The sequence below is a fragment of the Simochromis diagramma genome, unplaced genomic scaffold (assembly GCF_900408965.1).
Source record: "Simochromis diagramma unplaced genomic scaffold, fSimDia1.1 OVJJ01000802.1, whole genome shotgun sequence".
Classification (NCBI taxonomy): domain Eukaryota; kingdom Metazoa; phylum Chordata; class Actinopteri; order Cichliformes; family Cichlidae; genus Simochromis; species Simochromis diagramma.
The window spans coordinates 3,769,268-3,786,503 of record NW_024387492.1 but is presented as its reverse complement, the minus strand read 5'-3'; the positions used below and the strand labels follow the sequence as shown (position 1 = coordinate 3,786,503).

Sequence of the window (17,236 nt, the reverse complement as noted above, 5' to 3'; positions counted from 1 at the left end):
ATGTAACATTATATTTATATATCCATTTCTCAAGTGAATTTTTATTAGGACTGTGCTTTATAGCACCGATGACAGAATAGTGGATTTTCTATGGAAATAGCATCGCTCGGTACAGTATTAAATTCCATACTCGGGACTAAAAGCCTCTCTTAATATTGCCATTCATTAATCTTAGCTCTTTAGCATAAATCCTGTTCCTAAACTTGCTTTGTACTGACATCAGCTATAAAGCTTTATTTAGGCAAACTTAAAGTAAAGTAAAATTCACCTTTAATCAATCACTGTAACCTGTAATTACTTTATGAAATGCAGTTCTGCCACAACTTTCTTTACAGGTGTGTAAGCGACACCGTGGGTCCTCACTCACCACCCAAACGTCAGTATGAGAATACACGGGACACTTGTTGTGTTGTCTGTGGCTTGCCACTGATCTGTCAGCGTTGCGTCGTCGTCTTAAGTGCCGGTGGGGTCGGCGGTTTTGTTCGTCGCCGTTCTCTTCCAGCCATGCCAGAAGGCACCGTTTGTCACGGCCTGTCATTTCACAGGGAGCGAGCGAGCGCGCGTACCGTGATTTGACATAAATGAAAAAGTAAGGTATGATTGTTGCATCGCTGCCCGCTCCCCGGCTTCCATCACGACATCCCTCGTTCATTTTGATCCATTCCTGGTGCTGTTACTGTGAGCTGGAGCCTAAATGTCAGCCCAGTTTGAGTCATATTTCCATCTTTGAAGGAAGCAGGAGGGGGGGAAAAAAACGCTGCCTTTATCCGACCGCGCAGACGTCCTTCTACGTTTTGGTTGTTTTTGTTGTTGTTGGCGATTCTACAGCTGTCATCTCAATTAGGAAGCTGATTTCGAGGGACTGTTTGCGCGCTCGCACCACATCTACTGTCTTCCTGATGACGCGCAGTATGTCAGAACGGTGCATGGAGAGAAGGCTCTCAAGGTCAGATTGAAATTGGAACCATTTCATCATGAATCATTATGAGAAGTGCTGTGCATCTGTTGGAGCAATAAATATTGTCAAACATGAGCCAAGCACAGTATATACTATAAACGATACACTTGCAGCATGTTATTTTAGGGCCACAGTTTATTGCAGGCTTGTTTTTGCTGAGCTATTGCACATCTATGAAACCCATGTATTGATTTCTTTGTCTTTTGTTTTTTTACTGTTAATGAAGAGTCTTTGCACGAATATTTCACTGCACTAAATGAATTTATGGATGTTGTTCAAATGAAAGCCCCCTCCAGCTCTTGGCAGGTGTTTTTTATTCAACAGCTTTTAGCCATTGGCCGGTAAATGACTTTGCTATGATAGTGCCAGCGACTTGAGTCAATTTGTTTTTTCGTAATGGCTCGTCTTCTGTTGGTGCACAAAAGCATCTTGAAACTATAGCGTGTGATAATTAAGTTTGGGGCTAAGATTCAATTAGAAACTGACATTAATATCTCTGCTTGAAAGAGCAGTGCATGTTTGACACAATCCAGGACTATTCTTCGTTTATTTGGGCAGAATTTTCATATTTTAGGTAGGAAATCACCAGGAGAGTGATCAGAGAATATGGCCTAAATTGTTTAAAGGGTTCAAAGAGCTCGGTATGCATACCTTTGCGATATTTCCCAAATGTCTTTCGAAGGACCATCAAGTCTGCATCACATTGAATCACAAAGTCCAGAACAATTCAATTGAAAATCAGCCGAATTATTATCTCGGGCTTTGTGAACCCACAATGAAGATTATTGAAAATGAGGGTGATTGTCTTGTTACTGTGAATTTTGTAAGCCAACTTGGAAATGAAACATTTTATGCAGAGTGTTGTGGGTTCGTGTGTTTGTGCATGTGTGTGGTTTCTCTCTGGAGAATAAAAGCAGAGAGATGAACGTGTGGGTGTGTCTGTCTTCCTCGCAGAATGATTACCTTGACAAGGTTAAAAATGAATAAGTGCAGTTGAATAAACCGTCTGCGATTCATTTAATGACAGCTGCTGATTTGAGCCGTGATGCCTACACAATATGAGACAGACACGAATAAAAAAAGCAGAACATCCGAGATCAGCGGTGTTGCTAGCGCTTTCTAATTTTTTTTTTCCCTTACAAGATTGCAGGATTATTATACCTGCTTGTTTCATAAAACTTTATTGTACAAGTAAATCATCATTCTCAATAGGCACACACAACAAAAGAGAAACGCACAAAAGAAAATAGAAATACTGCAGACTGAATCTTGAATGTCTTGAACCATATCAGATTTCTCATGCGGCAGATTTTCCCTGATAAATGGCGCAGAACTCCCACAAATCTTTTTGCCAACCATCTTCGAGGGCAGCTATTGAAACTGTCGCACGAAATAAGACTCGACTCTAGATTTCTTAGGCTTCACTTGTACAGTAAGAGTATTTTAGAGCATAATAGTGCCCCTTTTAATTAAAAGGGGCACTATTAAGTCACAGAAATACCTTCTTACTTTGCAAATTAATAGTTTAACCTTGTGTGGTCTAAATCCAACCTGTAACTCTCTATGTCGATTGGGAACGTGTGAATTTTTGGCACAAACAAAATATTATCCCTCCTCCCCACCCCATAAAAAAACCCCAAACAGAATAGTTTGTGTCAGGCCTCGCAGTTACAAAGTGCATTGTTTTGCATAAAGTTAAACCACCAGCTACTTTTATTTTTTGTTATTATTATCCTGTCGTTAGGGGATTAAATCTCTTTTTTAAGACAGACCTCTCCAAAATAAAAGTCCCACGGTTTCTGTAATATACACCAATTAGCCGCCTGCCTGTACCACCAGATCTGACCTGTTTGGGCACAAGAGGGTCAAAGTGTCTGACAGCAGGAAGTTCACACTGGATCTGTGGGGTTCTTTATGTTTCAGGTTGGGAGTCTCCGTGGATTTGGCTTGTTCGGGCACATCTTGCAGATGCTCAGTTGTGCTGGGATCTGTAGAGTCTGGAGGCCGGGTCAACACCTTATCCTCTCTGGCTTGTTCATTGCTAAGCAGTCTTTGACAAGCGTGGCAGGGAGGCGTTTCCCTACTTTGTGATGTGAGGCTCATTATTGTTTGGGTGTGTGTTGTGTGTCAGAGTAACTCAAGGTTTGCCAGCAAAACACTGGCAAGCAAATTCCAAATCAGTGTTGTTCAGTTTACCTACACCGTGGTTTTATTGTTGACTGTTCAGTGGTTAATTTAAAAAAAAAAAAAGGTGAAACCATATTGAACGTGTTGAGTCATTCATGCCGTGTAATCGTAATTCGGTATCTACTGGCTCCTCACGATGAACCTGAATGTCAGCTATTCCAATCATCACAGGTAACCAAGCTGGAAGGCCAGGGACCTCATTTAAGGCCTGTTTACCATATGCTTGATTTTCAGTGGAGTTGCAGACATCAGCAGAATATGAAAAAAAAAAAAAACCTGCAAGAGAAAAATGACTAAAACCCAGCTGTCAAACAGGATCATTTAAAATCTGATTAAAGTATCTGATTGCTCACCTGCTATAACTCATCAGCTTCACTAGCTTGTTGCTAAAGGCACATGTGGCACATAAAAACTAGCAACAGATTCAGGGTAATAATGCTCCTCGTTCAGTATGTGTGAACTGTTTAACGCGTTCACCATGTTTTCATGTTGCTGTCAGATCAACATTTAAGAAATTATCAATCGTACTATTAAATAAAAGTGATGCTTAATATTAAAAATCTTCCAAACAAAGTGGAAATTTTAATATTTACTAAACAGTTTGTCTTTATCTTCAGGTTCCTGCACATTTGGGTTTATTTTGGATTTCTTTTTTATGCTTCGGCATAAAAGTTTTGCTTATTGGCTTGAACTAGACAGAAAATTAGAATTTATAGTAAACTATTATGAACCATCAGAGCTGTAAGCTGCCCTATTAAAGCCTCTAATACAGAATATCTTACACAGAAACATTTGTGTGCATACAGAGGCAAATTTAAATGTTGTGACTCTTAATTCCGAATAAAATCTTTTTCCCTTCCCCCAGCTTTCTTTTTAAACCATTAGCTGATATTTTGAAACAGCTGGTTGCACTTAGTTATCTCTGTAGGCGTTTCTGAGAATACCGAAAATATGTTACACAATTACTGCCATAGATTTAACTCTGTATCTGTAATTTAACCTTTTAGATTATACAAACGCCTCCCCTGTGTTGCTAAACTGAACAATGTTCCTTCTTTGTGTCTCCTTATTTTATAAGGTGCCCCTCAAAGATCTGGGTTGAGCTATCATTACCAAGTATAAAGGGTTTTTTCTCTCTTCCTGCTGTAGGCACCTACTTGAAATTTATTGTGGTCAAAGAAAAGGGAAACATAAATATTTATCAGGAGGAAGCACGAGAAATAGAAGAAATGTAATAGTTGTTCTAATTCAAATCTTTTAAATTTGAATCGAGCGTTGTAAGGATGTGACCAGAAATCTCTTGGTGTGTGACCTGCATATTTTCCTGGTAAATGAGACATGTTAAATGATGTGCCAGAGGGAAAATGGGTCTTTTCAAGCAGCACACACTGTTCCGATCATCACAGATAACCAAGCGGGAAGGCCAGGGACCTAATTTAAGGCTATTTACCATACGCCAGATTTTCAATGGAGCTGCAGACATGGGCAAAATATGAAGAAAACCTGCAAGAGGAAAAAGGACGAAAACCGAGCTCACAAATAGGATCATTTAAAACCGTCCAGAGTTCATAAAGACGCGAGTAATTAATAATTCATCAATCTCATCTTGAGATCTTTTACCGTGAATGATATTTGAGCTTCTTCTCAGCCTTACCCGTGCACTCTGAAATGAGTGAATACAGGAAAAGAGGACTCAATTTTATCAAAAACAAAGAGATGGAATGTGATTAGTTTCCGAGCACATCTCCTGGTTGTATCACCCTTGACTGATTCATCAGAGTTGAGCAACAAAAGGAACACAGTTTTTAATCAGAGCCATAATTCTTGATTAGCACTTAAGCAGGATTTGTCTCTAAAGGGGTGATTGCTGTCACTTCTGAACATTTTAGGCAACTTGCAGAAGTATAACAGTGAATACTGAACTGTTTCTCTTGGTCTTGGTCTCTTTAGCATCTAATTCACCAGTCAGTCATGCATCCACCACACACAGTATATCATACATGTTGAGACACAGTTGGTATAGACATTATGACTCTTCTTTAGGAGCAACGGCTGAAAATAGTGCGTTGTTACATGTGTGATCTCATATTGCCATGTTGGTAACTGGACTGTCACTGCAACTGACCAATCAAGTTGTTGCATTGTCAAGGACATTCGAATTAACATAACTCCAACTTAAAAGCAGGCTGCACAATGAATCTAATTTTCATTTCCATGGCAGAATTGGCTTCCTACAATTTAATGAACATGATTGAGTGATTTTGAACATGTGTGCTTGGCAGCAGAGAGCAAAGCAAAAGCAAATCAAGTACTTCTTAAATCGGTGCCTTACCATGTGCGTTTGAATTTTCTGGAGAAATTTGGTTGAGTAACAATACATTAAAAGGCAGATATACGACAAAAAGCAAATGTCTGGCACATCAGAAGGTGAAGACCTGAAATATAGAATTTGATCTTCATCCATTATTTAGAAATATTTTGGATTTAGGGCACGTTATATTAATCAAGAAGAGTGTTGTAGAGTTGTTTATGCATTGCAAAGCATCACAACTAACTTATTCAACTGGCTAAAAAGCACAAACTGCAGTTTGATGAATGTATGAAGGCCGAGTAAAACGATGCAATGGCTGGTAACGTGAATCATCCAACATCAGCTCAGACATCCACGTGAGCTATGTCCATCCAGCTCACAAAGACGCACCGAAATCACGAACACCATCGCATTCTGTTTGGCCAAAGATATCTTTCCATTAAACACGATGAGTACCGAAGGCTTCATGAAAACAGTCAAAACGCCGGACAAAAGATATGTTATCCCCCGGTGCAGTTATTTCTCCGAACTGACAAAACCTGCACTGTATGCAAAATGTTGCAGGGAAGATGGAAAGTTATCTCACAGCTATTCAGTACTTTGCTACTTTGAGTTTCCTTCACATCCATCATGCAGGTGCAGCAAATGGATTGAAAGACTTTATACTTTGCTTCTAGGAAATGCACTTAAATGAAGTGCATAAACAACTCATTTGTCTGCAAAGATGTTTTAAGTAGCGAGATTGCAGCACATGTAAAAGTGAAAGCAGCGCCCTGTTGGTTACATTTTGTGTTAGTTTTTTTGTTACCATTTTTTAAACTTGGATAACATTTTTTTCTTCCAAGAGATGCACTCAACTTAGGTGAAAAGGAAGGCCAATTTGTTTATGCAAAGACGTGTACATTATCAGGAATGATAATTACACAACATTAATGCGAAAGATGTGTTATTTATTGCAAGTGCAATAAAAACATTTCCTCAACAAATTCAGTGAATAATAATGGCAAATAATCGTGATCTCAAAACAGATTAACATTATCAAAATTATTTTGGCTGTAAACATCCAGGCCTAATAGAGCTTTGCTTGCACATTGCTCTTTATTTTGAAACTAAGTAGAAGAAGAAGCATTCTGAGAGTGCAAACATCTGCCAAGGCCTCTTTCTCTCTAGGCCGTATTTACCTATCAACCAAAACCAGCCACGGCAGGTGGATTCCCTCCCAGAACCTGGTTCTGCCAAAAGGTTTCTTCCTCTTGAAAGGAAGTTTTTCTTTTCCACGGTTGCCAAGTGCTTGCTGAAATGGGGTTGTGAATTGGCACTGTTATAAACTAAATTAACTTTCAGGGGAATACTATTGTATTTTGTATTTAGTTGTCTTTGGTCATTTTAAGAATAGAATAACTTAATTGTTATTGTAACTAGTATATTAAAATTACAAAATTAAAATTGCTAATCCCATCCTTGTGCTCTCATTAAAAAAGCATTAGTCTAAAAATGGCAGTAAATAATAATAATAATTAAAAAAGATAAACCCATGCACACACACACACGCACAATAGGCATAGACAGGTTGTATTGCACTCATGCCTAATTCCACAAACAGACTTATGTTACTGCTTTGATGAGTGTAGTAATTGCTGCTGGGTAACAGCTGTTTAAATTAATTTGCCCTGGTTATACACCGCCTGCCTGACAGCAACAGCTCAAACAGTGGATGACCCGGGTCTGTAATGTCTTTTTATATATATTTGAGCTTAAACTTAAATGTAGTAATGACGTTTGTAGTAAAAACAAGTGCTTGTGTGGCATACATTTCACTGTTTAGTAAAAGCAGTTTAAATTTTGTGTATTTTGTTTTCCAGAAATAAAAGACACTTATTCAGGACCACAGTAACACGTATTGAAATGTGTTATTTATTTAACAGTTGTAACCTGTCACCGCAATGTAAAAAAAAAAAAAAATCAAAATAAATAAAATAAATCAGCTGAACTTAATAAGTATCCTATGCCAGCATGTTTTTGTCAGTGTGAAAACCTCTACCTCTCACTCTAATAGCATTATCATGATGTTGAGCTTCAGATCAGTGTATTGACCTTGTAGGAGAGGTCAGAGGTCAAATGTGGCACGATATTTGAAATCTATATATGGTACTTACTCTATGTGGAGTATAATGCTTTTTGTCAATTTTCAACCAATAAATCATTAAGTTGACCTTGAAGACTTCAATGGATGTAAGCCAGATTCTAATGATTTATTAACTGACCCCACTCTACATCCCCACTCCAGCCGTTCAGATACCAACATCATGAGCTGCGTTGTTGCAAAATTAGACAGGAAAGACCATAATTAGCTTAATGTTTCCTGCAAAGGTTATTGTACATTCTTAACTATACCCACACTCAGTCCTCTGCCTGTACCAGGTAGATTTTTTTAAGGCCATATTTTATTTTATTTTTTACTGTACTTTAATGAGTTGTTTTGTAGCTAAACCCACTAACATCTGCAGAGGAATATTAATCCGTTCGGTTAAAGTTTTCAGTCAGAAGTGACCGTTTGTTTCTTTTTGTTCTTCCTCTGATCACCATCAGATCAGGCCAATTATGTTACAAACTATTACAAATCCCCACTGAAAGACCAATATGTGATAATGCTAGAGTGTGGTTAAATTGCTTATTTGTCACGGTTTGTGCATTATCATTGTGAGGATTACAATAATACCATGTCCTATTGTAGATTAGGTCACACATTAAGATAACTTGCATTTTGCAGGCAGCTGAAAACGATCTAATTAAAGGCATCCTAATGGTTTCATCACGTTCAGCATGCAACGCTACCAGCATGCTGAAGCTGCTGTTGCAGTTACTGCTGCTCTGAAAATGTGTTTGTGATAGAGTGCATTGTGAACTGGGACTGGTGACTTTTGACTGCCAAACTGTTTAACCCAAGCTATTCCCTTCAGCAAGAGTTATTACATCTTTCACTGTGAAGACATTGTGTACCAGTGAGAAATGGCAGACTCTTACTTTTGTTTCTACATTCAAATATATGGCCTCATTTCATCGGCTTAACAACCTCATTTAAATGGGCCTAATGACTCCAACTAATGTCCGGGCATGGCCGAGAGATTGCAAATGTTCTCACGAGCAATGTCCTCTGCATGCACGTTGTATATCTCCATTATGAGGTCTTGTCTTTATAAAAAGCACAACCCATTTTTTGGTCTGCTCCAAATGTTTTATTTTGATATAATATGACGGCCTCTGTGTTGTAAGGTTTACGATGTGATTTCTGAGGCAGGATTGTGAATTTGAGGATTGTAAAGATGCAAATTTTAGTCAAAAACACATTTTTGTGAAATTTATATCTCCACGTGTGTGTGTGTGTGTGTGTGTGTGTGTGTGTGTGTGTGTGTGTGTGTGTGTGTGAAAGTAATTATTAAATCATGTCGAACAACCAATTATTCTCACATACAAATAAACGAACAACCTAAAGATACATTAACAAATACATTATGAACAACAATAAATACAAAATAAAACATTCTGACACAACTATAAATTAAAATAAGTTGTTGATCTGCAAGAATTTGGTTAAAGGACGCTAATCAACAGCAACACGAGAATTTCAAACTCGATAATCGGCACCATCAGACAGGGAAAAAATGACAAAAAATTAGCAGAGAATCTTTCCTTTAAAAAGATGAGAACAATAGAAACAATATCATCACAACTTTTAATAATTTTTTAACGAAATTTTTCAGTTGTCTCACAACCTCTAAGGTAATGAAAAAATAAAATATATTTTTAGGTAGTCGGAGGTAGTGCTGTGTACTCCCAGTGTAGAGTTATTAGGGTAGGTTTAGGGCTAAGAACTTGTGCTGGCTACTACATGAACTTTCTTTTATTATTTGCCGTTGCTGCTATTTGCTACCTTTTAATAGCATAAGCGATGGCTAATATGGCTGTCAGAAAATTGCTAACTCATTTTAAACATGTGCTCTAACAAGATTTACATGAGAATTTTGTCTTACTTACATTTTGTTGAAACAGAAGCTTTGCTGACCTCTCGAAATTCCTCGGTGGTGCTGTGTGAACTTGTTTGTAAGCTGGAGGAGGTGAAGACAGTACTGCTGGTTTCAGCACTGCTGCCAGTAATAATGTTTGTTGGGTAGTATTTTTATTTTTATTTTTTTAGTATGGATTAGTATGGTCGATTAGCATAGCTCAGGAGGTAGAGCAGGTCGGGTACTAATCGGGATGTTGGTGGTTCGATCCCTTCGATTAAGCTGCTCCAGTCTGCAGAGTGTCCTTGGCAAAGATCCTGAACCTCGAGTTGCTCCTGATGCATTCATCAGTGTGAATGTGTTTGAATGTTAGACAGAAAGCACTTATGTATGTAGAAAAAAATTCTTGTGTGCATAAAATGCTCAAGTAGAGTAGAAAAGCGGTATATAACAACCAGTCCATTTATAGATTGCACCACTTTGTTGAATAGGATATCTCTAATAGGACAAAGAGCTCTCAAGAACAAAGGACATCATGGACAAGATTTCTAACTTTCATAAGGCTACGATCGGCTACCATACCATCGGCAAATAGCTTGGTGAGAAAAATGACAACTATTGACAGAAACCCCCTTAAAGCCTGGGCCTCATACAATACTGTGAAGCTTTGTATATCTAAGTAACAGCCCAGAAACATTAAGGATTTGATGAAGCTCTGTAAAGACAAGTGATCTGTTTCTAACCCTAACCAAATCTTCTGTTCCAAAATAATTAAATACTTAAATACCTCCTGATCCATAATGCGCATTATTTTCTGATACAGAAACGTGTTTCGTTTTCTTGGCGAATAACCTTTTGATATTAAAATAAACCTACTGTGAATATCTTTTTCATACAGCCATTCATGACAGCAAGTGTTCCAAGACAAGCCTAATATTAATTTTATCAGTTTTTTAAAGTTTATCCTGCTTCATTTGGTGTATTCCTTCCCTGCAGTATAGTTTTTGACAGCAGAACTGAGTGCTGGAAAGGTCACTGAAATGCTAATGCAAAAATATAATTTTAAGTTGGCTCTTTAAAATTCACAGAAGATTCATTGCAGGGAAATGTTAAATCTACACACACACACACACACACACACACATGCATAAAGCACTTTTGCTGTCTTTGTGTCACCCCTGTGTCAGCTCGGGATGGCTCCACTGCGTCGCACTCGATATACAGTGAGATAGTTTTTCATTAAACATCATAGTGTGAAGCAGGAGCCCGCTTACCCTGTTATGGATCCATTTAAATAAAGAACTATGCTTAGTGTCAACACGGATCAATATGTGGACTGGCATCGTGATGTGGTCTTAACCACCAAAGCAGGGCCCATTATGTGAAGCGCTCTTGTCAAAGACACTTAGAAAAGAACGTACAGTCAAATATGAGGCAGGAAATCAATGCGCTCTGATAGGGACTGAAACCTGACAGCTCAATAAGCTGGAGGGAAGATGTTCCCTCTTATTCCTCCTCGTCCTTTCCTTCCAGCCATAACCGTGTCCCACTCCTGCAAGGGACTTAGCAGCTCAATTCTGCAGACTATTTCAGATTACAAGCTGCCGTCAACAACTGCACGGTGAGCAGGTGTGCAGGACCATGTGAGGGGAAACCGCACACAGCGCGGACGCTATCACTGACAACAGAGGTGCTATTAAAGTCCAGAGACGACATCGAGTCATTCGGGTACAGTAAAAAAGGACAGGTGCACACTCCTGGCCAACAAGAGGGAGCTTCTAGATAAAGTCCATCGAAGCCCTTACTTAAAAAACTGCTTCAAATGCATTCTTACTGCAGATGTTAACAGTTCCTAGAACATTGCTGCCTCCATGCATTGCCGCATAATCGCAGACTAACATAACTGTGGTATGCAATGGATGTTTGTCGTGGATCAGTAGGCAAAGCAACACTCTCCAAGTATGAAGGCCCACTTCAGTGGAGCATGCTAGTTATATATTTGGCTGCAGGACCTTTTTTTTATAACGTGACTCATCCGTGTTGGTGATTAATCATCTAACTCATGAATATTAATGTTATCTGTCTGTGTTCACAAAGCAGAAACACTTTTAATCTCTTGCACTATCACACAACAAATGAGTAAACTGAAAGAACAAAGTCAAAATGATTTTATAAATGCCAACAGGAGTAAATATTGGCTTTAAAAGACCTCCCTGCTTTTTTTTTTTGAAGTACAGCCTTCTCAGATGTGATAAGTGTATACCTGTTAGAGTGATCCAAAGCAACACTTTTGTTTTTTAGGCGCGCCTGTTTCACTGGCACTCTGACTAAAGTGAATACTAAACCTTGAGTCTCTCGGTTTTAAGGTAAAAAAAAAAAAAAAAAAAGGACAAATGCTAGCTAACGAGAGGAATTTCTCCCTGACACGTTCGCCTTTGGATTCCTTACAATGATGCTGTTGGTCGCATTTTAACTGCAATATGAGTTTACTGAAGAGAGGTGGACACTTTGAAAGCAGAAAACAAAGGAAGCGGAGAATATGTCTGCACTGCAACATTGACAGGCACACTGCATCGATTTTACCTCTTGAAATATACACTCGCAGACTGCACAGACCTTCTCTAGCATTTATTAATAAAAACAAAAATAGATTTCTCATCCTCGTAGTGGTCAGAATACATGATTGTGAGGAATCTTTTTTGTATACCATTCAATGTCTAGTTTTCTCTTTAAAGTATTTATCTGCATTCTAACGAGGAGATGAGATGATTTAGAACAAATAGTTTTTAAAAAAAAAAGTGCTGTTAAGAATCGAAACAAGCTTGTAGACATCGGCCGATTTGCAAAAACATCCTAATTTCACTTGTCAATTGTAACTTTCAACACAGTAACACCGGAGATGGACCTTGAAATTACTTTTGCCATCTGTATAGAACGGCATTAGCATTTGAAAAACCAACAACATTAGGCCAAATCAAGAGAAGCTCATTCACAGGCAGTTGAAAGGCGGCTCCAAACAGAAAAGTCTTTTGCTTAAATAAAAAAAAAAAAGAAAAGAAAAAGAGAGAAAAATCCTCCCATAATTCAAGCGAAGGTCTGTTTATCCACCTGCCGCTGTGTAGTTCATGGCTATTTCTCAGTTTCTTTAGGAGACTTGGGTTTCTAATGATCCCAGCATGCCTCTCCAGTTTATATCTTACCCCAAGCAGCGCGCTGTTTGGACTCCCCCCTGTGATTGCAGAAGCACAGAGCTGCACTGACCACTTCATCTTGTGGGATAAAACCAGTCTTTTAGCCTCCTCTCAGTCCCTGGGGGAGCAGGGCAGGAGTTCCAAGACCCAAACCTCAAAGGCTGCAACGCCACCACAGGTTACACATATGGCTGCGAGAGCACTGCTTCTTGACTGATAAAAGTCCCAGGCTGAAGACCATATCCCTCTCACAAGTCACGCTGCTTACATAAAAATGAATCTGCGTTTAGAATACCAACACGTTTCTTTGCTTTGTTTTCATGTGATGCTCAAATTTGGACACGCTGTTCCATCTGGAAAAGCTCTTAAGTGAAAACACTGTTATCTACCTCAGTGAAGAGTTTTATTTCCACCGTACCTCGCTTTATACTGCCTCCCCCCCCCCCCCCCGAAACCTCGATGAAAGGTGATAGGCACTCTTCAGCCAACTGGCATATTCATTTCAGTGTCCAGAGTTCATCTGAGTGGAGCTGATAAACTTGGCCATTGTGAGCCCATAATGCCGCAGCGCTGCGGCGATAATTACGCACATTCACAGCAAATAGTGGCCACTGGCAGCGCCTGAATTTTCAGTTTAATTACCAACACTTGTAGTCTGATTAGAGATTTTGCCTTCTGGGTGCCGAGGTGATGTAACACTGTAAAATGCTTCAGCATGTGCATTTCTAGCAAACTAAATCCGGTGGATTTGGATGGGTGGTTAAACAAAATGCAGCTCTGCTTATTTTAATGCCGTCTGATTTGAAATCAGCTATTGGGGAGGACAAATTTGGGCAATTTGTCAGGCCGACAAGAGTGCCGGCCAAAACCCTCTTCTGTGCTTATCCTTTCTATTGACCAAATGCATTTTTGTTTTTTGTTTGCCAAATCTTTCATGTCAAGCAAAAGCCAATAGAAGACATTTATATACACTGCATGCACGCTAATAGGGAATGTATATCAAATGCTTTATACCTGCAAGAGTCCCTCTCTTGACTCTAGATGCTATTAGTTTATTTTTTCCCATCTCATTAGCAGATTCCTATAAACACCAAGCCAAAGAATTCCCATAAAGATAAAGAAGATTTTCTGGGCAGCATTGAGTTGTTGTTAGCAGACACGTTAGCTAGAGAACTCTGCTCTCCTTCGATTAAACCCTCCTCCATGCTGTGTGGAGCGAGTGTCTCACAGGGGTAACATATTCCCATCACATCCCTTTGACAGTTACCATTATAGAGAAATAAGTGTTAAGTGGAGTGTGAGGTTATGGTCAGGCTGACAGAATATATCAGAGGTCAAGACAGAAGTTTATAGCTTCTCCTCACAAATTGAAGTTCAATACTAATTTATCGAACGCTGCCGCTAACTCGTCCTTGATTTTTTTTTTTTTTTTTTTTTGTAGAAAAGAAAAAAGAAGTTTGATTCAAAAATTCTTTAGCCGCTGCTAATACAACTTGGTAACACAGAGGGAGGAACGGGTTTTCATGCATAACAGAATAAATGGCGTCGCTTGTTCCTGAAGCAGCCACATTCACTAAGCATCCAGAAGTCAAGGTAACGCTGATGCGCTGTGCCACCGATTGTAAAGCCATAGCAATGTGTGAAGTGCAAATGTATATGGTGGTAAAGAAGTCATTTCGTTTGGTCTTGACACACTGTATAAACTCTCCCCGGGAATCTGCTATTTGGTCTGTCTGCCCAGAACATCCCAGTATTTGGCTTGCTGATTGCATGCATTGTAAAAAATGCATTTAACAGCTCCCCATGCTGCTCTCTTGGCAAAGCAGATATTGTTTCCCTTCATATTGCAATATCAATATAAATTCAATTTATTCTTTAGCACTAAATGGCTGTTTGCCCAGTTAACGCTCATTTATTACAGCCACACATTGTGGCTTGGGCGTGTGTGCGCCCGTGGCCACACGTAGCAGTCGTTTCACCCACAGATAACAGCTACACAATCGTCTCTGATGCTGTCGCCGTGACAGGCCGTGGGTATTTTGTTCCCAAAACGCTCGCCACATATCAAGGCAGGGTCACGGCCTGCCGGAGTCCTGTGTCTCTAACTATCCCAGGCTGATCCGAAGGAGGGCAACATGGTTCCTGACACTCTCCTTTGGGAGGTGTTACCATGACATTAGGATGTCTCCGCGATTCACATGTCCAAGCACTGGTCAACCTCCCTAAAAGCCTGACCACGCCGCTCGGTCCCAAAGCTAAGACATGTTCACAGTACTGTAGCGGCCTAGCCACTTACTCGGTCTGAAAAGGAAAAGAAAACAAAGTAGGGAGGTAGGGTTTGGAGGGCAAACGCTGCAACCTCGAAGCACTCATGGGATATTAGGCGGGGTTTCCAGCCCTGCTTTTCCACTGAAGCTTGTCGGCCTCGCCCCTGCGATCACGCTTCTCTTTTCTGGAACGTGTGCATCAAGCCAGGAGCTGTCGGAGTGTCTTAGCTGGAATTTTAGTGGAAGCGAAGTCCGTTCCCCTTCACTTGTTTGGCCCGCGGCTTCAAATTATAGAGCCTGTATCAGTATCCCTTTCTGTGGTGCATCAGCAGCATATATATATCCACCAGGCGCTCGTGTTTTCATTGTGTTTGTCTGTTGTGCTGCTGGGGGTCAGTATTAAGTGTTGGTGCCTGGAAGCATGTGCGCTGTGTTTGTGTTTAGTTTTCAAATTTTCGGTGTATTTCTTTGCCAGTCAGCAACCGGTAACGGCTGATATTAGTCTGGTATAGAGTGATATTTCTGAAATCCAGATGGCGACTGTGGATGTGGCATTTCTGTAGACCTTTGTTAGGGCTTTGTTTTATGTCGAGAGATCACGGTGCCCTTGTTTCTCACTGTCGCTCTGTGTTGTGTGTGTCCTTGTCGCTCCTCGTTTTCACTTCCTATTTTATTTTGCTAGTTGTGTGGCTTAGGTGATCTTACTTCCTGTCATTGCCGTTTCCCCACCCATGACTTCCTTGTGCCCTGCCTTGTTCCAGATAACGTCGAAATTTCTGCGTTCCCAGTCAGAATTTTAATCTGGAACGGCCCCTTCCACTCGTAGTAATACGAGAGTGGCTCTACCTTAAGAACCAAAACAATCCTGTTTATGCTCACTTTCCTGACTTTTTTAACTCAGGAGTGACGTCACTGCAGAAAAACCCGAAACTTCCTGACGAGAAATATTAAACTCGGTGTAACGGCGTCAGTATCGGGTGTAGTTGTCAGCTGTCAAACTGCTTGTTTTGAGATATGTAATTTCATTAATGTCATTTGCAAAACTAAAGAGATACATTTAAAAATGCAGTTGATTTGTGTGATGCTGCAACACTCTGCAGTTACATTACCCTGTACTTTATAATGTGTTAGGTGTGATGTTGCATCTTGTGTCATAATTGTTTTACTGTTATTGGTGGGTAAACCGCACGACTAGCACGTGTGCAAGTGTGCCACCTATGCAGGAAGGCTCCTCTGAAAGCTTCCTCGTTTCCTTAAGGTGTATTTAAGGGATTTGAGGATCCTCTGTGGTGACGGAGAGGGAACGGTTTCAGGGTCACGGGAGGAAAAGGGACATGAGGCAGCATATATTAGCATAATGAAAAGAACCCCGAGTCCCGCTTCTCTCCTGTCAGTTTTTGCTTTTTTCGGTTTACCCTCCACTCGTCCGTCTCTTTGTGTTTCCAGTTAGGCCCTGAGCTTTGTTTTTTCTCTTCCTTGCACCCCCCACCCCTTTCTTTTTCTTTGAATAAACTTTGTCTTTAACCTTGGACGTTATTTAGGCAGCCTGCGTTTCCTCTGCCTTGTTTTTCCACATCTATAACTTTATTTTTTTTTTAAAGAAAAGTAACTTTTTAATCTTTCGTGCATTCGAGTCCAAATGCAGACTTGAAACATGGCGTTCTGGAGTTTCCAAAAGGCTGTGATAGCTGGCATACCAAAGCTTGCAGACTGAAAGTAATGCAAAAATTGCATAATAATAATGTAAAAGTACTTTGGAGTTGTAGTTTTTGCAGTCACAAGCATCTACAGAAGGTTATTTTTTCGGTTTAAATTGGTTTAAACCTGTAGGTAAAATGTAACACATTTTGTGCTTCGGTAAGGCTAAAACAGCTTCGCATTCACAATAAGGTTTTTAAAACAAAGATTTGCTTCTCAATTTTAGAGAAAAGCGCTTCCACAATGCGCTCGACACGTCTAATCGCAGCATTTGAAGACATTTCGCTGGACCGGTCGGAGTAAAAACAGCATTACCTCGATTCCTCTCCATGTTTTCAGCGCGCAGCCATCACAGTGAATACGCGCCTTCGCCATCTATGCCACCAGGCTGTTCGGCACGTTGGTGCACCGCTCGCTTTTTAAGATGGCTGCCAAAAATGGCGCAGTAGTCTCTTTGTTTACTTGTGAGATGCTCTGGTATGTTCCAGTCTAATAGATTGGACACAGCCGCCCCGTGGTTTCGCTCCAGCATTCAGCACTATTATGACGGAAGTCCAGAACAAATCCACCGCACATTTAGGTGTCAGCGCGTTGTCATGGAAAGGAGATACCTCTCTACA

The 17,236-nt window shown here is 40.0% G+C and overlaps 1 protein-coding gene across 9 annotated transcripts in view; it reads left to right on the top strand.

The window, feature by feature from the left end:
• The window catches only part of LOC120724739 (kelch-like protein 29), a 262,953-nt gene that overhangs the window by 118,783 nt on the left and 126,934 nt on the right, over positions 1-17,236 (top strand). Inside the window, exon 1 of one of the 9 annotated variants that reach the window (XM_040017102.1) lies at positions 1-17,236. This exon is cut by the window's left edge and continues 12,031 nt beyond it. The exons of the other annotated variants lie outside the window; for them this stretch is intronic. Within the exon in view, the coding sequence (XP_039873036.1) occupies positions 17,096-17,236 (141 nt within the window). The 5' untranslated portion in view covers positions 1-17,095. 9 annotated transcript variants of the gene reach the window in all.